At 36.1% G+C, this 21,426-nt stretch overlaps 1 protein-coding gene across 1 annotated transcript in view; it reads left to right on the top strand.

The window, feature by feature from the left end:
* Positions 1-21,426, top strand: part of LOC150087390 (uncharacterized) — a 208,233-nt gene that overhangs the window by 61,585 nt on the left and 125,222 nt on the right. Inside the window, exons 5-6 of the mRNA XM_090372039.1 lie at positions 3,501-3,669; positions 13,393-13,490. Coding sequence (XP_090228165.1) covers positions 3,501-3,669; positions 13,393-13,490 — 267 coding nt within the window. The remainder of the gene's footprint in view (positions 1-3,500; positions 3,670-13,392; positions 13,491-21,426) is intronic.

Genomic DNA, 21,426 nt, shown 5'->3' with positions numbered 1-21,426 from the left:
GCATGTACGCATGCTTAGTCCATTCCGTTTCATGAACCTGAAGCACCAATTGTGTCCTCCTTTGAAATCAGTAACTTCTTTTTCATCAGCAATTCTTCTTGCCTCATGCTGAACCATCTTTGTGGTTACAGGAATTCCAATTGCCCTTTGCTCCTCAATCCATATCTTCAATTCCCTCTCTAAATCAGGCCATTTTGTTGACTTGCCTCTAATGGCCTTCTTCTGCCGTGGCGTTTTCAGTAGGGTTTTTCTTCCCGTAGCCAGTCTCGGATTGTTTTCTCAGTTGGAGGAGGACCAAACTTACGTTCAGCAGCACGATTTCCATTCAATTTTGCAAACTGGATCACTTAACTTGAATTCAGCACTGTACGAAAATCTCATTTCTGGGCAAAACGTAACCTAATATACTGGTAACAAGTGTGAAACAATGAGCGCAAAGACAACAAGTGTGAAAAAGTAGGAAATGCAAGTAAAAAAAATCTACAACCACTGTATAAGACGCACCCAGTTTTTATACCCCAAATGTTTCGAAAAAAGATGCGTCTTATACATGGGGAAATACGGTAAATATATTGAATGCTTTTTTTTTATTCTGTCTGCCTTGTGAGTATTAGGCAGCACAGTGGAATTTCCAAAGGTGAAAGGCACTGGTCCCACAGAAAGTAGCTATTGTCAGTGAAACAGGGAAATATATTGTGCAAAAAGAAGAGATGGAAAAGGTCTGTGGTATATCTGCCAGGGGCAAAAGTTAATGATATTGTAAAACAGCTATCTTTTTATGGGCACAGAAAGTGATATTGTTTTACACAGCTGTACCAATGATATTAAAAATAGGCAACCTGAAGGTTTACTTAACAGGTACAGAGCAATGTTGACAAAAAGCTGAGTTTGAATCACAATTGGAAATCTGAAATTTTTACATGATGTACAGAAAGGAGTACATGATGAGAGCCTTGTCAATCAGTTTGGCCCTAGAGAGGTTGTGCAAAATGTGCGGTAGAATTGTAGAATTTTTTTTCTCAGCATGTTTTATACTTGTTAAAAGGAGTGTTTTTACAGAGATGGGATACCCTTAAATAGAAAGGGCACAAGAATATTTGCTTATGCTGTTGAGATAGTGTGATCTGAAACTGCTAGTTTGGGGGATAAGATACAGACTAATAGTTTAACAGTATCCTCAAGCATAGATGATTGATTCTTGCATTGCTTCTTTTGGAACATGCAGTAGCCTGGAAAGTAAGGTGCAGGAAATTACAAGACCTGCCGGAGATTCTTGTGAGCTATGTTAAAGTTACTAAGAGCAAAAAAAAAAAGATATATAATATACTTGCATTAAACACTAATGCTAGGAGTATAGTAAATAAATTTGAGTTTGAAGTATTGGTTAATTCATCAACTTTGGACATTATAGGGATATTGGAAATGTTGTATCACTCAGACATAAGGGATGTAGAACTTGAATATGGGAAATACAGTGTGTAAAGAAAGGACAAACAGCAGGAATGGTATGGAAGAGTTAGCATATAGAATCTAAAGCAATGCACCCAATTGACAGGACTGCTTGTATTTTAATTTTCCAGATGTTGACTAGAACTCGAGGGTTGATCATTCACATAGTAGCAGGACTTATGGATTTATTAGATGACATTTTCTACAGCAGTATGTTAGAGGGGCAATGAGAGAAAGCAGTACTCTTGATATATTTATCAGCAATGAATCTTAATGTATTAAGGATCTGTAGATAAAAGTACTGCTAGGTGATAATGATCAAGGGTAAAGGGAAAAGATTTTTCATTTATAAAGATCACTGCAACATTCTTAGACAGCTTTTAAATTATTTTTGGTGGAACCAGCTGATAATGTTAGCAACTGCAAATTCTAAATGGGGAAGTGCTTAGAAAATAATTGTAGAACCTACTAAGCTTTTTATACCAACTAAGAGATTGTTCAAGGTTTAGACTTAAATCAATGTCAAATGAACTGATGGCACTAAAGGCATAGAACAAAATTTCATAGGTTATAAATTATATAGAGACACAAAATCCTATAGTAAATATAAATTAGTCTACCATCAAGTCAGTGGGGTAGGGGTGGGCAAACTTAGTCAGATTATAAGAAGTCTCAGGCAAAGAATTTAAAGAAAAATAGCAAAGTCTTTGCTTGGGTTAACACTAAAAGGAAAGGGGTGAATCACATTGACCCACTCTATGTGAATGGCGCAACTATTGATGATCCTGTTTAGGTAGCTGACTTGAACATGATCATCAATAGTTGTATATTAAATTCTAACTCAGAGCTAAATGATTTTGTGATAACTGAGAGCAGAATGAAAGAGAAATTGTTGAAGCTGAAAGTAAATAAAACGACTTGAGCTAATGGGATCTGTCCAGTTATATTAAAAGGAGTAGCAAAAGAGGTAAGCAAACCTTTAGCCATAATTATGAAAGCAACCTTGAATTTGGGATTTCTCTATAGAGTGATGTGATTTACTCACAAAGAGTGACATGAATATTTACAAAGCTTTGTAAGCTTGACTTCTGTTCCAGAGAAAATAATGGAGTTGGTGGTTAAATAAGTAATGCAGGACCAGCTAGACAGGAATACAGTTATATTGCAATATTCATTTGTTAAGGAGAGACCTTGTCTGAATGAGCTGATTAGCTACTGTCACATTGTCATAAAGGAACTTGATGGAAAAAATAATTCTGACATCACGTACTTAAATTTCAGAAAAGTTTTTGATACTGTTCCATCAGAGAAATTGATGTACAAATTGGAGCAGTGTAGGATTAGAGGCAAGTTATTGTTATGTATAAAGGCATTGTTGAGTGGCAGAAGACACAGTGGTTATTAATGGGCGCTGCTCTGCTCTTCCTGGACTAATGGTGGAGACCTCAGCTGCTTGGGGTCTCCACCATTAGTCCAGTAAGTCTCCGCCATAGGTTTTCAGTGCCTGGCTCCCTTACAATTTTCAATATTCATTAATGATATTCATGAAAGTGTATCAATATCCAATGGATAGTAGGGTTGTTAATGACAGGATTCAGGGTATGCTACTGCAAGAAGACCTAGAGGAACTAGGCAGATTGACTGAGAAGTGGCAATTGAAGTTTAACATTGTTAAATGCAAGCTACTGCACATGGCCAGTAGTAATTAATTGGCCATTAGAACAAGCTTCCATCTGGTGTTGTGGAAATGGGTAGTTTGAATAAATTTAAGGAATGATTAGAACAATTATTAGAGGGAATAGGTAAATGTGAGTTTTTTTTTTTTTTTTGAATGATGCTGTATATGCCAGCTTTCTGGAATCATTTGCTATTACTAATAATTCTTCAAACTGAGTGCTTGTTCAAAATATGCATTTAAAAAAATTTAGTCCCATTATTAAAATTTTCCATGATAAAATAACTATAGCTATTTTAAAATTACTGCAGAAATATAAAGTCCATTTTTATTTAAATATTTTTAAGCTGAATTAATTTTAGTTATTTTGTTTTAGTGGTATCATCAGAACTGTGCTTTGAAAAGGAAGTCTACTGTGCTGTTGCAGAAGGTCAGAAATATGGGCACTTCAAATATTGAAACAATACCTCTTGAACTAGAAGATGAAGAACAAGAAAATGATGATGTTGATAGTGAAATTGAGCACATGAATCAAACTGTGGCCCGTATGTAATCTTAATTTGTTCAACTTAGTTTTTTTTTTTCTTCTTTCAGAAACAGGATAATTTTTCTTATTTATTATTACCATTATAGCACTATGAACATTTAACTGATCTTTGCTATTGTAAATTTTTTTGCAATAGATGTGTTTTAAATTGTATTCTAATTAAGTTTTGAATATAAAAAGTTTTGAATATAAAAAAAAATAAAGAGCAGATATTTTATGAAAAAGTACTGAAAGTACTCTTTCATACAGCAGACCCCTGCTTTACGACTGGTTCACTGTACGATCAAATCACTTTACGATGGACTCTCCATAATAGAATACTGTTCATTATACAATATGTAGTAAGCTTGATTACATTTGCGAATTGAACTTCTATTAAACAGTGATTCTAATAAGCAAAAATAGGAGGAATATTAACCACAGGTTATAAAAGTAAAGATATAAAGCACAAATTTACACTTTATTACCTGACCAATTAAGTCTGCACAGGTAGCACAGTGGTATAGTCACCATCCTCCCCACACCGGTGGAAAAGGCCTGGGTTTGAATCCTGTCAATGACTCGAGGAACTTTAATGGGCTTTTTTCACTCCGTGGCTGAGTTAGTCAGTCTCAGGCATAGATAGCAAGGTTGAAACTGGGAGTTTTTTTTTTCATCCAGCAAAACAGGCAAATCGACCAGAGAACAAACAAAATTTACAGACATAATACGTATACGGGTATATGTAAGAAATTACGGGTGACCCTAATATAATAATTTGAATTTGACCAATTAACACAAATGATACATGAAAATTGTAAGAATATTTTCCACAGGTTAGCAAAATAAAAATAAATTTATGCTTATTACATCGCTTAATTAATACTATAATATGCACATACTAACTAATTGATATTTCTGTTCACTGACTTTTTTTTTTTTTTTAGATTGTAAAATTTAAAACAGTAAAAAAGGATAAGCAATCAATAACAAAGAACACAGCACACACAAATTGCAACTAACACAATATGTGCAAATGTGATATGGAGTAACAAGTTTGCAAAGCTTAAAAATAGGAATGAAGAGAAGATTTTGAAAATTTATTATTATTATTAGCCATATGGTGCAAGGAAGCTTGAGGCTTATGCTGCACCAGCCAAAAAAAAATTTGAGTTATCAAGAGAGAGAGAGAGAGAGAGCGTGCGTGCGCACGCAAGAGTCAAAGTAGAAAGGAGTCATCAAGAAAGAGAAGAATTATGATATCCAGCTCTGGGACCTTAGGTGTCACAAGTCCATAGTGATATGATTGAAGATTTCATGGAAGAGGAAACACATTTCACCATAATAATGTAAAAATCCACAGAATTCCAGCTATCGGTATTATTGCAAATGCAGTAAGATCGGTTTACTACCCGTTTATAATAGATTGCACTAAAAAATATCACAAAGGCATTCAAAATCGATACTTATAACCAAACATATAATAATGAAAGTGTAGTGCCTTTTAATGATTTGAATTGTTTTTTTGAAATTTGATTCTATAAAAGTGATTGACTCACCAGTGATCATGTTAATCCACTTATTTCACTTTACAATGGACTTACAATTTCACAAGTTAGGGTTAAATTTGAAAGTGTCCGCAATTCTGTGCAGACCCGATAGCAAGGAGTATATGATGAGAGCTTTGTCAATCATTTCAGCCCTGGAGAGATTATGGAAGGCTCATGGGCTAAAATTTTTTTTTTCAGTGTGGTCAGGATACACTAAATAGAAAGAATGCAAGAATATTTGCTGATGCTATCGAGACAGCGTTAGGTGGATTAAAAACTATTAGCTTGGGGGGGGGGGATTTGCAGACTAAAGCATTAACAGTAGCCACAGGCAGAGGCAAAAGTGATTTTCTTGCACTGCTTCTATTGTAATGAGCAGCAACCTAGAGAGCAGGTTGCTGTGGATTTCAAGAGCTGCTGGGAGTCATCGTGGAACAAGTACATACGTGGGCTGTGTTAGGGTAACTAAGAGTAAGAACAGGTGCATGTATACTTGCATGTACACCAATGCTAGAAGTATAGTTAATAAATTTGATTAACTTGAAGTGCTGATCGAGACATCAAAAGGCAGATATTGTTGGGATATCAGAGACAAGATGTCACACAGATATAAGCAGTGCAGAATTGGAATTTGGGGAATACAATATGTACAGAAAGGATAGACAGGGTAGGAATGGAGGAGGGATTATGCTGTTAGTTAAGAAACACAAAATCTAAGGAAGTGCAACCAATTGACATTGGTGGACAATGCAATGTTGAGTCACTGTGGTGTGACATAAGCAATGAGAAAAGGAAAATGAATTTAAGTGTGTGTTACAGGCCTAATGATTCTGATGAGTACAACGAACAGTTGTGCAGAGAAATAGTAGGCCAGTAAATCAGAATGTCTTGTAATGGGAATTTTAACTTTCTAGATATTGACTGGAATTTGTCAGATGGTCCCTCGCATGCTAGCAAGACTTTTATGGTTTTATTGGAGGATTGTTTTCTACAATCCTCCAATAAATTTTTTCGAGGGTCTACCAGAGGGAGTAATACTCTTGATCTGATTATCAGCAGTGATTATTCATGCATTATAAGAATTTGCAGATAAAGGAACTGCTAGGTGACAGTGATCACAGTGTACTGATGTAGGATTTCCTTAAAGGTATAACTACCATCAAGGGTAAAGGGAAGGGCTTTTGTTTTCATAAAGGTGACTACAGTGGTCTCAGACAGTTTTTAAATTCTATACAGTGGGATAAAGTGATGATGTTAAAAACAGTGAATTCTAAATGGGAAGTCTTCAAGGAATTAATCTTGGAAGCTACTAGGCTTTTCATACCATATAAGAAATACTGTTCAACATTTAGACCTAAATGGATATCAGATGAACTAATGAGGCTCGTGGCAGAGAAGAAAAATGTGTGGGATGCAGATAAATTATCAGGTGACACAAGCCTGTGGCAGATATAAGCTAGTCTGTAATCAAGTCACAAAGAAGGTTAGGCAGGTGAAGGCTGATTATGAGAAATCCTTGGCAAAGGATGCCAAGAAAAACAGACTTTACTTGTGTAAACTCTTGAAGGAAGGGGACAAATCAGATTGGTCCACTTGATGTTGGTAGTTGACTGTTGAGAATCCTTCTCAGATAGCTGACAAAGTGAATGTGTATTCATCTATATTCACACATGAGCTGTAAAGAAGGGGAGGACAGAAGTTTACTAAACTCTAACAGGGAGCTAAATGATTTTGTAATAATGGAGAGCAAAATGGAGGAGAAATTGTTGAAGATAAACATAAAAAAAAGCCAACCCCAGGGGCTCATATCTGGTGAGTATGGACTTGGGTACTGAGTTGGATATCATCATTCTTCTATTTCTTGGTAAATTATTCTTCTCTCTCTCTCTCTCTCTCTCTCTCTCTCTCTCTCTCTCTCAGGTAATTCAGAAATTTTTTTTTTTTTGGCCTGGTGCAGCATTAAGCCTCAGGCTTCCTTGCACCATATGGCTAATAATAAGGCACCTGGCATAGATGGAATCTATCCAGTTATATTGAAGGAGGCAGTGAGGGAGTTAGCAAACTCTTAGCCATAATTATGAGAGCATCCTTAGATTCAGGAGAGGTCCCCCGTGGACTGGAGATGTGCAAATGCATCCCCAATTCACAAAGCAGGTCCAAGAGGTGACAAATAATTATAGACTTGTTAGTTTAACTTCTGTTCCATGGAAAATAATGGAGTCACTGGTTAAAGAAGTGATGCAGAATCACCTAAACAAGACTTCAGTAATAGTTCAGACACAGCATGGGTTTGTTAAGGGGAAGTCTTGTCTGACCTATTTGATTGGATACTATGATGTGGTCACAAAGGTACTGGATGCAAAAAATAATTTTGATATCATATATTTAGATTTCAGGAAAGCTTTTGATACTGTTGCACATGGAAGACTACTTTACAAATTGGAGTGGTATGACATTAAAGGCAAGTTGCTGCAATGGATAAAGGGATGGTTGAGTGGGAGACGGCAAAGAGTGGTAATAAATGGACACTGCTCTATGTGGCTAATGATATTAGTGGAGCCCCCCACGGTTTGGTGCTGGGCCCATTGTTTTGTGTATTTATTAATAATATCGATGAAAGTAGTATATCAGGATTAATGTCCAAGTTTGCAGATGATACAAAGGTTGGCAGGGTTGTTAATGACAGTAAAGACAGTATGTTACTCCAACTGGATCTAGATAAGTTGGGCAAATGGGCTGAGAAGTGGAAACCAAAGTTTAACATTGACAAATGCAAAGTACTGCATATGGGTAGCAATAACCCAAAAGAAATGTACCAACTGTGTGGTACTGTACTCAGGGAAGTGGAAAGCAAAAAAGACATGGGAGTAATTGTGCATTCAAATATGAAGTTTGCTGAGTAGTGCAGACGTGCTGCCAGAGCAGGTCATGGAGTCTTATCAATGATATATAGGAATTTTGCTAGCAGGGACAGGGAAGTGATTATCCCATTGTACAAGGCAATGGTCGAGACACACACCTAGAGTACTGTGTACAGGTCTGGAGGTTTCATTTCAGGAAGGATGCAGATTTGCTAGAATGAGTACAAAGAAGGGCAACAAGATTGGTGAGGGGAACAAAGGGGTGCTCTTACCTAGAAAGGCTTAAGTTCTGCAAATTGCTGCACCTGGAGAGTAGGCACCTGGGAGGTGATCTGATTGAGGTGTATAAGGCCTTGAATGGGTTGAGCAAGTTGAATACTGATGGGATTCTTCCTCTTGCTCAGAATAATCACCTGAGAGGGCATAAATTTAAATTGAGGAAAGACAGTTGTAGAATAGATGTACGGAAGTTTGCTTTTAGCCAGCAGATAGTTGATTGCTGGAACAGACTTCCATTTGTTGTTTTGGAAGTCGATAGCTTAAATTAATTTAAGGTTGAACTTGACAAACATTTGGAATGACCGGATGGGTGAAATTGTAAGGATTTTTTTTTTTTTTTCTGCTGATGTTATATAAGCTTTGCATCATATGCCTCAACTAATACTAATTGTCTCCAACCAGACAATGTGGTCCTTCCTGTCAGCCAATAGCAGCAATTTGTAAATGTATTGGCGGTGTGTTTTGTTTTGCATCCTTTAGTTGAAGTGATTTTTTTTGTGTTGTGCTTATTTGATATAAATTTACAGTATTAAATTTGTGTATGTTCAACATTATGTAAACTGATAATATGGCCCCTAAAGGGTGTAGTAAAAAGAAAATTTCAATTAAAATTAAACAAGAAATAGTGAAAAAACATGACGATAGTGCTAAAATTAGTTCATTGGCACATGAATATGATTTTTTCCAGTCAACCATTTCTACCATAGTGAAACAAAAAAAAAAAAACCTTAAAAAAATTGAAGTAATGAATCTAACACAGTCCAGAACGGCAGAGAGTTGATTGTAGAAGTGAAAAGGCTTTTGTTGCGGTGGATAAAAGAAAAACAAATAAAGCGTGATACAGTTCTTGCACTTGCAAACATGCAAAGCAGATTTTTGATGACTTAAAGGCTAAAACACCTTCAAATAGTGATATGCGATATTGAGGACTTTAAAGCCGACAAAGGTTGGTTCAACCGTTTTAGGAAAAGGTCCGATATTAAAAGTGTCATAAGGCTTTTCTGAAAAACAGCTGAAAACTTTAAGGTAGAATTTCAAGATCTCATTGAAAAGGAGGATTATCTTCCTCAAAAGGTCTTTAATACAGATGAAACAGGCCTCTTTTGGAAAAGGAATGCCCAGGTGAACATGCATTAGTAAAGGCACATGATACAAGAAAGCAAGCATCAGCCAAAAAAACCCTTCTTATTTCACCCATCCACTCGCTCCAAATGTTTGCCTAGTTCAGCCTTGAATCTATTTAAGCTATCAACTTCCACGACAGATGGAAGTTTGTTCCAGCAATCAACCACCCGCTGGCTAAAGGCAAACTTCCACACATCTATCCTACAACTGTCTTTCCTCAATTTGAATTTATGCCCTTTCAGGCGATTAACATCACAAAAGAAGACTTCTCATTGCCTGAGCATAAGCCTATGAGGGATTGGCTTACTGTGCTATTGGGATCCAATGCCTCTAGAAATATTGAACTTAAGCCAGTGTTGGTTTACTACTCAGAAACTCTAAGAGTGTTTAAACAGCTAAAGATCATTAAAGGCAGGTTGGGTGTCTTCTGGCGATGTAACAAGAAGCCTGGGTGACAAGGCACCTCTTCAATGAATGGGTATTTGATGTGTTTTGTCTTTCAGTCAAAAGTTACTTAGAAAAGCGAACTTCCTTTAAAGGCACTGTTACTTTTGAATAATGCTCCAGGCCATGATCCCGAACTTGCCCAGTCTCTGCAGGAACAATTTGACTGTACTACTGTCAAATTGTAGTACAAAATGTGGTAGATGCAGAGGATGTGGAGGAGTTAATTGAGGACCACGGAAGGGGGTTGACAATAGATTAGCGCCAGGAATTAGAGCAGATGAGTGAGCATTACAGTTGAGTTGTGGAATATGAGGAGGATGACCATGTAGCAGCAACTCGAGAAATTAAGGACATGTTTGCTTGGGACACTGTGAAGAGAACTAAGAAAAAACCCAGATATTGAAACCACATTGATTACCTGAAAATTTGAAGATCAGGTGTTAAGTTATTTCAAGACCCTTTAAAGAAAGTGCCAAAAACAAACCACCTTGGACAGTTTTTATCCCGTAAGTAGCAAGAGGCAGCGATTGGAAAGAACACCAGATCCTGAAGGTTGTTCTGATATCTTGATGGTAGAAGATTCTCCTTCAACTCCATCATCACACCACCATTGAAACAATTTTTCTGGTGCAAGTTAAAGGAAAATTGCCATTCTTGTTTTTTATTTTAATGTTTGTAATTATCAATTATCATTTTAAACATTTGGGGGGGGGGGGGATAAGTAAAAAATGTGGCACCCATCAGCATTTTTTTTTTTTTAATTTGTACTGTATCATGTTTTAATGTTTATTCCGGTGTATAAGATGCACCACAATTTTACGGTGCCTTTTTCAGATAAAAGGTGCATGGTATACGCTGCAAAATATGGTATTCAGTATTCTATATAAAGCTAATACAATTTGCATTATAAAAATCACCTTTTAGAGAGATAAATAGCTTAGCTATATAGCAAAAATTTCAACATCCAAGCTCTTGGAACAAATTACCAAAAAACAATGTTATTGGGTTCACATTACGATATTTTCATGATACGATGATGTCTCTGGAACCAATTAATATTGTAAAGCAGGGGTCTGCTGTATTTAATATTCTAATGCATCATTTTGTAATATTGAGGTCACAAAATTCCTACAGAAATTTTATAGAAAGTATATTATAGAAAATTTCAGAAATGAATTGAAAGAAAAAGATAAGTACTTATGTAGAAAGTCTCAACTAAAACCTACAAGCATAGGTGACAACGTGACATCACTCTTATTGACATTATATGCATACATGGATAACTTTGATTATGTGACCAAACCATTCCATTTTTACTTATTTAGTACTATACTGTGAATTTGTTTCTATAAACAGTGCCTCACTATGAAAGCTGCTATAAGAAATTGACAATCTTGAAAATTTAAGAACTCAAGAAAAGTAAACTTCTTGAACTCGGAAAAATTGGAATGAACAAGCTCTTAGATTTTAAAAATAAGCAACTATATATATATATATATATACACACACACACACGCAAAGCAGCAGTAAAGGATGCAAAGGTATATAAGCATGTAAAAATAAATAAGTCTGATAAAGTTTTGCATAGATGGTGGTGAAAATGGTACAAAGTGCCAAGGACTAGAAGGTTAAGGATACCAGAAAAAACAAGTAATGTAGATTTGAAAAAGGCAAAAGAATGTTAATATCCTAAAAGTTATGATGAATTAAGAAAATTATGGGCTGAACTGAAAGGCAGTTTGGAGGTGAAGGAACTGTAAAGTAAAAATGATTAAACAAAATAAAATTAAAGGCGGTAGGGCTGTCATCAGATATGGGGGTGGGCAAATTTAGTTAAGTCGAATACAGAGATGGAAAAAATGCAAAATCTGATGTCAACAGAAGTAAATATTATTATTAGCCATATGGTGCAAGGAAGCCTGAGACTTATGTTGCACCAGCCAAAAAAAATTTCCAAGTTACCGAGAGAGAGAGCGAGAGCGAGCGAGCCAAGAAAGAGAAGAATGATGATATCCAGCTCAGGACCCAGGATGTGCCAAGCTCATACTCACCAGATGTGAACCTATTGGTCACGTATTTCATCAGGGTACTACATCAGACTGCATTTTTGCCATCCCTGTATTTGACTTATAACTAAATTTGCCCACCCATATTTGATGACAGCTCTACCAGCTTTTATTTTGTTTAATCATTTGGTATTAATATTTTTACTTTACAGTTCCTTCACCTCCAAATTGGCTTTGCAATTCAGCCCATAATTTTCTTAATTCATCATAACTTTTAGGATATTAACATTCTTTTTGACCTTTTTCAAATCTACATTACTTCTTTTTTCTATTATCCTTACCCTTATATATATATATATATATATATATATATATATAACCGAGAATTCATATAAAAAATAAAATAAAATGTAAGCCAGTAGTATGGCAAAAAACAGTAGAGCAAAAATTAACATAAAAATAAATCAACAGGGAGGGGGAAGTAAAGGTAGCAAGACATAAACCGTAGCCGAAAGTCCCCAAATAATTTAGAGCTTTAAATCCAATTAATAATAATAAATCCAATTTAAATTTGTTGTTTGGTTTTTAGGAGCATTAGCAACTAAGGCCATATTGCTCCGGGGATATGTGGTGGTCATTCCCTGACCTTTCCGCATCCTCCGTATTTGGTGTTCACGGACTCAAACCCCGGTCTAATCAAGAAGTGTGTGATACGCACTGCTGCTCCTGCCCACCTGGCTACAGACCTGCCAATTTGAATTTAAAATGATGCCAATTATATAATAATTATATATATATATTTATTTATTTGTGTAATATCTTGATATGAATTCATTTCTTTCTAGTGGTAAACATATAGTTTTAATTCAAGGTTAGGATTTTATGCTGGGTATATAAGTTGGCCTTAAAATCTTAGTTTTTTAATACTTTAAATGTTGGCTTATACATCATAATATACAATAAATAGAACTCAACCGTAAGTTACGATCATTATTATTTAGGGTAACATTTAAAAGTTGCAGTGAAGAGTATATTATTACTTAGCATAAAAACCTTTTACATTATTCTCCCCACCCCATCACTTACCAAAGTTGCATGGAGATAGAAAGATAAGACTTAAAGTTATTCCCAAAAGCAGAGACAGAAATCTTAGTGTTTATTAATTGCTAACTTCCAAAATAGTGATGGTGCAGGGAGAAGACCCTTTCCTTCCTTCTCATTTTCTTCTACCTTATTTGTATATCCTTATTTTTAAGTTACTAGTTAATTCTAGTTTCATAATGCCATCTTTTTATCAAATTCAGACTAAGATGAATTTACAAATGCTACTTACATATTATAACAAAAGTTCATAGACATTATACAGTTTGAAGAACTATAAAAGTTTATACTGTAATATTATTATATATTTTTTTTATTTAAAAAATTTTCAAGATATCAAAAAAAAAAATTATGAAATATGTTTTACTTTCAGAATTAAAGGAAGAAATTTTAGAGTTAAGGAAGCAACTTAATAAAGTCCAACAACAAGAACAAATTTTACTAGATGATGTTGATATTGCTAAAACACTGGTAAGTTTTAAATAACAATGAAAATGTCAGTCAGTTAAAATTTAAAAAGCCTTTGTAATTTCAAATTAAATATACTAGGGAAGATTGAAAAATATATGGACTGGCAATTGCTTCTATTGCTGTAGTTAAGATTGATTTGGTGACTGTGCAGTTTGATAGAGTAATCATTCCTTGGTATGTGGGTAACTTTCATCATATGTTGTCACACTGTTGTGCAATGAATGATTTTGCAAAATACTAAACATTGTGGCAGCTAAAACAGAAGTGTCTGTTGTTGTACAAAGAACTCTAGTTTTATGTCAAACTAGACAAAAGTGGTCAGGAGATATATATAAGATGATTCAAGAAGCCTGTGGAATCAGTGAATAAATACTTATGATTTTCTTTATGGATAAACTGTATAACAGGTTGTCCATAAAGTTTCTCAAAGGGTTTCAGTGAATACCATAGACAAACAAATGCAACTACCGATATGGATTTTGCTGTAATTTGTAGTAAATTACTCAGTTTCATGTGGGCACTCTTAATGTCATGGAGTTTATGAAATTGATAATCAATTTCCTGTCATGTTTTTGTTGCAGAATAGCAGTATCTATCTTTATGATGGTGTTTGTGATACAGATCTTTAGGTCATCAGTCCCAATAACTTTAATGTTGCCTAAAAAAGTGGTCAGGCAACAAGACAGTGTCACCCTCCCCAGCAAGGAAGTGGGGAGTCTGTTTTGTTTCAGAATGTTGCATGGTTATAGGTGCTGATTATGTTGCTATCATTATGATTACAGTCGGACCTCCATATAATGAAATTGATAGTTTGCCTGAAAAAATTTGTTATACAGAAATTTCATTATAAAGAAATATGACCTTTTCAACAATGAAAAATACTGTAAATTCAACATTCAGAAATACAGTAATATATGGGAAGTAAATCAGAAATAATTGAGAATGAATAAATTTTCTAACATTTTAAAACAATTTATTAATATCACATGTTAAGAAATTACTACTTACATGATGTGCACAATATATTAGTACACTTTTAAAATTATGTCGTAAAATATTTAGTTATTTTTTGTTGCACACTGGATTTTACTATATATCGTTCATAAAAAATGTTACATTTGTTTCAGCACTAAAATATATTTTCTGGCACATTTTTTTTTCACAGTGCAGGTCTCGACGCAGAGTTTCAGATGCTGCCAACATTTCGTGTTTGGAAAGTTTAATATTGCACTCATTTTTGCCCAACTCATCACTGCTAGTTCTTTGAATACTCTCCAAAATGTTGGAGCCACGCGGATATTCAGGTGCCTCCGTAGCCAGGTGGGCAGGAGTGGCAGTGCATAGCACACGCTTCTTGATTAGACCGGGGTTCGAGCCCGTGACCGCCAAATACGGAGGATGCGGAAAGGTCAGGGAATGCCACTGCATATCCCCAGAGCAATATGGCCTTAGTTGCTAATGCTCCTAAATAACAACATAACTCGGATATTCAACTACTGTGACATCATTATTAACTTCTAAAGATAATTTCTCCAGCAAACCAGAACTGGCTTGGAATGTTTTATGCCTCACAAAAGATGCACACTCCATAGCCTTTTCTTTTATTAATGGCCCTGATATCGGCATGTTTTGGTCTCGAATCAACTTCACCCACTTCATTTCACACTTCAAACTGCTTCATTTACATCTTCATATAGGCATAATTTCACACGCTTCCAACTGGGTCCCATTTCCTCATTCAATTTGAGAATTGAAACAGAGTTTTTCTGAATAGTTGACATTCTGAAAAACTGTGTCACTACTGGCAGGGATACCAAATTTTAAAGTGTTTTTTTTTTTATTTATTTTTTTAACACCCTGAACTACACTATTAAGCACTTCCACTTTTCCCACTGCACAAGTAAGGTTACTTGCACAGCAACTAAAACAAAACTGATCCGTAGCTGAGTGGTCAGGAGTGGGAGTGCTCTAGCACATGCTCTTTGAGTAGACCGGGGTTCGAGCCCCTGACGGCTAAATATGGTCGATCTGCCAACCCACACTGGACCAGCGTGGCAGATTATGGTCCATTTCCCTTAGCATGAATTGTTGTGGAGGCTTCCATCCAGCAGTGGGTTGATAATGGTTGCAGTTTTTGTTCCTACCATACAGAGACAGGCGAAATTTAGTGAAAGTGTGGATGACTTATTTCTGTGAAACAACAGATGAATTTCCAGATAAAGGAAAATCACTCTCTCCTGATTCTCTAATAGGGTGCTTACAATAGAAAGCAGGTTGACCAGAGCCAATGTCTGTGTCAGGAATATGCCTTAATCTTTACCAATAACTGTGGACAACACATAGATAGCAGTTGACCAGCGCAACTTCTCGGTACAGTAATGGCTTTATGGGCAACACTAAATTGTGGAATGCTCTTAAGAATTAAACCCTTTAGCTTTTAAAAGCTAAAGTGATTAATTCTTAATCCTTTTAGCTCATAATTTGTGCTTTCTACAGCATCAGCTCTATTGCCTAAAGGCCAGAGGTGTGAATGATGCATACCCAGGTCTCTCGAAATCAGTTTGTTATATGGAAATTTTCTTCTTTATACAGAAACTATTTTCAATGTAATGACCAAGGGGAAACCAAAAAGGTTTGCTAAATAGAAAAATTTGCTATGTGGAAGTTCATTAAAGAGACTTCTCACTGTATTTTATTTTTCTGCTGTTTGAATCTGCATGTTATTGAAATGGGGATTTAGCAGCCAATGGCTGCTATGGCCAAATTGTGCAAGGGGAACAAAACTTAAAAGAATACAAGACTATCATTGTAAGAATCAGCAAGAAGCTACATGAGAATTGGACAAATGACACAAGAATGACAGTTTTCAATGCTTTCTTTCTTTAGTTAAGCTGATAAGTATTTTGCAGTTAAAGCTGCCATAGCACAGAACCACAGCCTGTCAACCCAGTGTCGAACCCCACTGTAAGTAAGCAGTGGGGTTTAAAGGTTATTGGAATGCTATGTCCTTAGGTTTTTGCATTCACTCAATCTTGTGGTTTCTGATGAGATGGGGTCCTGCTTAATTGAATCCTATATATCATATTTTATGGAACTTGGTGTGTATTAAAAAAAATAAAAAATAAAAAAAAAATATCTCAAGTTAGTGGATCTTTGTTTAGTTTGTTGTTTATTTTATCTTTATTTTTCAAATTTTTTCACTTACTTACTGCACTAGTTGTAGAATAGACAAGATCATTTTTTCTTTTTTTTTTTTTTAATGAGAACCCCAAGCAAGAGGTATTAAAACCTATATTATTTCGTACCGTGCATGGGTTGAAGGATGAGAAAATGAAAGAAGATACTTGTTGACATCAAGCGACTCAGAAGCCTATGGTATATATAAGTTAATCTGTAATCAGGTCACAAAGGAGGTTCGGCAGGCGAAGGCAGATTACGAGAAATCCTTGGCAAAAGATGCTAAGAAAAACAGCAAGGATTTCTTTACTTATATAAACTCTAAAAGGAAGGGGATGAATCTGATTGGTCCACTTGACATCTATGGTTCGACTGTTGATGATCCTGCTCAGATAGCAAACAAACTGAATGAGTATTTATGGTTCGACTGTTGATGATCCTGCTCAGATAGCAAACAAACTGAATGAGTATTTTGCATCTACATTCACACATGAGGAATTAAGGTTTGAAAATGGCAGAAGGTTATCAAATTGTAGCAGGATACTTAATGATTTTGTAATAACTGAGAGCAAAGTGGAAGAGAAACTGTTGAAATTAAACGTAAGAAAAGCACCTGGGGTGAATGGGATCTATCCAGTTATATTAAAGGAGGCGGCAAAGCAACTAAGCAAACCCTTAGCCATAATTATGAGAGCATCCTTGGATTCAGGGGAGGTTCCCACGGACTGGAGATGTGCAAATGTATCCCCAGTTCACAAAGGGGGATCGAAGGGTGACACGAGTAATTACAGACCAGTTAGTTTAACTTCTGTTCCGGGTAAAATAATGGAGTCGCTGGTTAAAGATGCATTGCAGGATCATCTAGACAAGACTGCAGCAATAATTCAGACACAGCATGGGTTTGTTAAGGGAAAGTCTTGTCTGACAAATTTGATTGGTTATTATGATGTGGTCACAAAGGAACTGGATGCAAAAAATAATTTTGATATCATATATTTGGATTTCAGGAATACTTTTGACACTGTTGCGCATGGAAGACTATTGTACAAATTGGAGCAGAATGGTATTAAGGGTAAGTTTCTACAATGGATAAAAGGATGGTTAAGTGCGAGAAGACAGAGGGTGGTAATCAATGGGTGCTGCTCTTCTTGGACTAATGTTATTAGTGGAGTCCCACAGGGTTCAGTGTTGGGTCCACTGTTGTTTTGTATATTTATCAATGATATTGATGAAGGTATATCAGGCTTAGTGTCGAAGTTTGCAGATGATAAAAAGGTTGGCAGGGTTGTTAATGACAGTAATGGCAGTGTGCTACTGCAACAGGATCTAGATTATTTGGGCAGATGGGCTAAGAAGTGGCAACTGAAGTTTAACCTTGACAAATGCAAAGTACTGCATATGGGTAGAAGTAACCCCAGAGAAACGTGCCAATTGTGTGGTACTACACTTAAGGTGGTAGAAAATGAAAAAGACCTGGGAGTAATTGTGCATTGAGATATGAAGTTTTCTGAGCAATGCAGACAGGCTGCCAGGCCAGGTCATGGGGTTTTGTCAATGATATATAGGAATTTTGCTAGCAGGGAAAAGGTGATTATACCTCTGTATAAGGCAATGGTCAGGCCACGCCTTGAGTACGGCGTACAGGTCTGGAGGCCTCATTTTAGGAAGGATGTAGATTTACTTGAGCGTGTACAGAGAAGGGCAACAAGATTGGTGAGGGGAATGAAGGGATCCTCTTACCAAGAGAGGCTTAAGTTCTGCAAATTGCAGTGGCTGGAGACTAGGCACCTACGCGGTGATCTGATTGAGGTATGAGGCCTTGAATGGGTTGAGCATGCTGAATTCTGATGGGATCCTTCCACTTGTTCAGATTACGAACCTAAGGGGGCATAAATTCAAATTAAGAAAGGACAGATGTAGAATAGATGTGCGGAAATTGGCCTTTAGCCAGCGGGTGGTTAATTGCTGGAACAAACTTCCATCTGTCATTGTGGAAGTTGATAGGTTGAATAAATTTAAGGAGGAACTGGACAGGCATTTGGAGGGAATGGTGTGTTTTTTTTTTTTTTTGGCTGATGCTGCATAAGCTCATACATTTGCTTTCTTGCATTACATGCCACTACTACTACTATAAGACTTAATTTCTGAAGATTTTAATTTTCAGGAAATACATATGAAGGGAGGTTGTTCCAGAACACAGAAGTTGAATGAATAAATGAGGAAGAAGAAAAGTAAGTTCTGCGAGTTTGAAGTTAGAGTAAAAGCATGTTCGCTGGTTGCAGCACGTGTTCAAACTGGTATTGAAGAGAGAGCGAGAATTATAGAAGGCAATTCAAAAGAACAGTGCCCACAAAAGTATCTATAGAAAAGGCATGCATCAGAAACAATGTCTATGAGCCAGAGTGGAGACTTTGTGAGAGACTAGTCATTAATTAACCTAACTGCCCTCTTTTGAATGGAATCTAAAAGCCTGAGAGCAGTTGTAGGATTTGTGGGGTTGTGGAACAAGTACACTCTACCATTGCCCCAGATGTGGGAGCAATAGTAGGGTGTATTTGTAACTTGTACAGAGTGAACAGCTATTTAGAAGAAAAGTAACACAAAGATCAAAAGAGAAGTTTTTTTTAGATGCAGAGGAAGCAATATTTGTAATGTGATGAGTGTCATCAAAGATAAGCATAGAAGCAGAAGAAACCTTTTTGCGAGATATAAGACAGGACTGACTTTTAGAAGGATTAAAATCAACAAAGTTATCTTTGCCCCACTTGAGAATTACCTGAAGATTAGCATTTAAGGAATTGGTAGTGGATATTCAAGAAGTTTAAGCTGTTTCTGCAGGGAAAGGTTTCTCAAATTGGAATGTACAATGCAATGTGCTGTCATCAGTAAAACTATGGATAAGATTCCTGGTCAAGGGAAGAAGATCATTAATATACAGGAGGAAAAGAGTGGGAGCAAGAACCTTGGGGAACACAAGAATTAGTAGAGAAGTTAGAAGACAGAGCTATCTACCTTTACCTGCAGTGACAGGGCAGAGAGAAAACTGGATACCCAGTTTAAAAAAAAAAAAAAAGCAGACTATAAGATGGAAGCTTATTTAGAAGACATTTATGTCAAACACAATGAAAAGCTTTTGAAATGTAAAGAGCAACTTGCTTGAGTTTCACCAAACTTTTCCATTGAATTTGTCCATAGATGGGTAACAATTAATAAAACAGAGCTGTTAAGCTCAATGCATTCTAAGTTGTATGTTAATCTATATAAAAAAATTAATCTTTATGAAAAATATTGAGGTAAATTTCTTAATTTTTTTATATAGATGGGTAACATAAGCCAGAATATAACCAGTGGATTCACTGTCAGAATCAGATGGAAGGTTTCTAGATAGTTTGAATTTATGGTTAATTGATTTCTCCATTATTTTAGAAAGAACAGAAGTAAGTGCAATAGTATGATAATTGGACGGGAGGTATTTGTCACCCTTTGTAGGAACTGGCTGGATATGGGCAAATTTTCAAACAGAAGAGAAAAACACCTTTTGAATAAGAAAGTGAAAAGGGGCAACACAGAACAGGAGTAAGCTCAGAAGCATGGGTTTTAAGAACAAGTAGGGAAAATACCATCAGGATCTGTAGCTTTCTTGGCATCAAGATTGTTCGAATCTTTCTGACATCATTTTGATGGAAAACTACAGGAGGCATTGAATGGAATGTACTGCGAATGGTTGGATGTGGTTTACAGAGATCATCAGTACATGAATTAGAAGAAAAGATGGATGCTAGCAGATCAGTTTTAACTTTGGCTGAAGTTATAATAGAACTATCTGTTTTGGCAGTGATGGTAATAGAGATGGGCAAAAGTTGTGGCCAATAGCTTGGCACTTTCTGTGCATCGAACATTCTATGCTTGAAGCAAGTTTTCTACTCTTAGCCTGTTTGAAATCTAGTTTGGATTGATTCATAACTGCTTTACAATTGTTTTGAGCTTTGTTGTGGGCAGAAAATGAAGCTGGAGACTTGATACAGGTCAATTGCAATATGCAACATACTTATCTTGGCACATTTTTTGGAAAATCAAGATTTAGATAAAGGACGAGATTTAAGGTGGATTGTGGCATAAAGGATTTCATCCATACAAGAATATTTCAATGACACAATCTGAGAAAATGTTGACATCAGAAGATTTGAAACAGTAATCCGACCAAGGAAAAGAACAAAAGAAATCTTTGTGTTCTTTTCTCCCCCAGGGGGAGAAAGTACTCCACCCCTGGGGGACTACTTCAAAAGAAAAAATTGTTTATAGAGTGTCTTGTAATCAGTTGACTTTAATCAACTGATTACAAGACACTCTATAAACAATATGACAGGAAGAACATCCTTCCTCATGTAAAGCAACAATAGCACTCTCTCTTTGTGGCATCAACTGCATGTAACTTGCCATCCTGGCACAAGCAAGGAATAACTGCAACTCTTGCAGAGCATGCTTATATAGCTGAAAGTAACAGCTGATGCAATATTACATCATCACCTATGCCTGTCAATCTTATCTGATGCAATCTGTAAGAAATATTGCCATATACTTACGTTATTCGAACAACAATTACAATTTTAAGGGGTGATGCACTTTCTTTGAACACCAGTGTATATCATGTGTGCATCTTACCATTCTGTGATCACTTCCAACTTTTACCTTGTTTGGGATGGTAACATCATTCACGATATATCTTCTGTTAGTGAGGATGAAGTCTGTTTCATTAGTT

Source organism: Mastigoproctus giganteus, chromosome 4, assembly GCF_048544385.1.
Source record: "Mastigoproctus giganteus isolate SK-2022 chromosome 4, ASM4854438v1, whole genome shotgun sequence".
Lineage (NCBI taxonomy): Eukaryota > Metazoa > Arthropoda > Arachnida > Uropygi > Thelyphonidae > Mastigoproctus > Mastigoproctus giganteus.
Note: the sequence above shows the minus strand (reverse complement) of the source record. Positions and strands in the feature narration are given on the sequence as shown.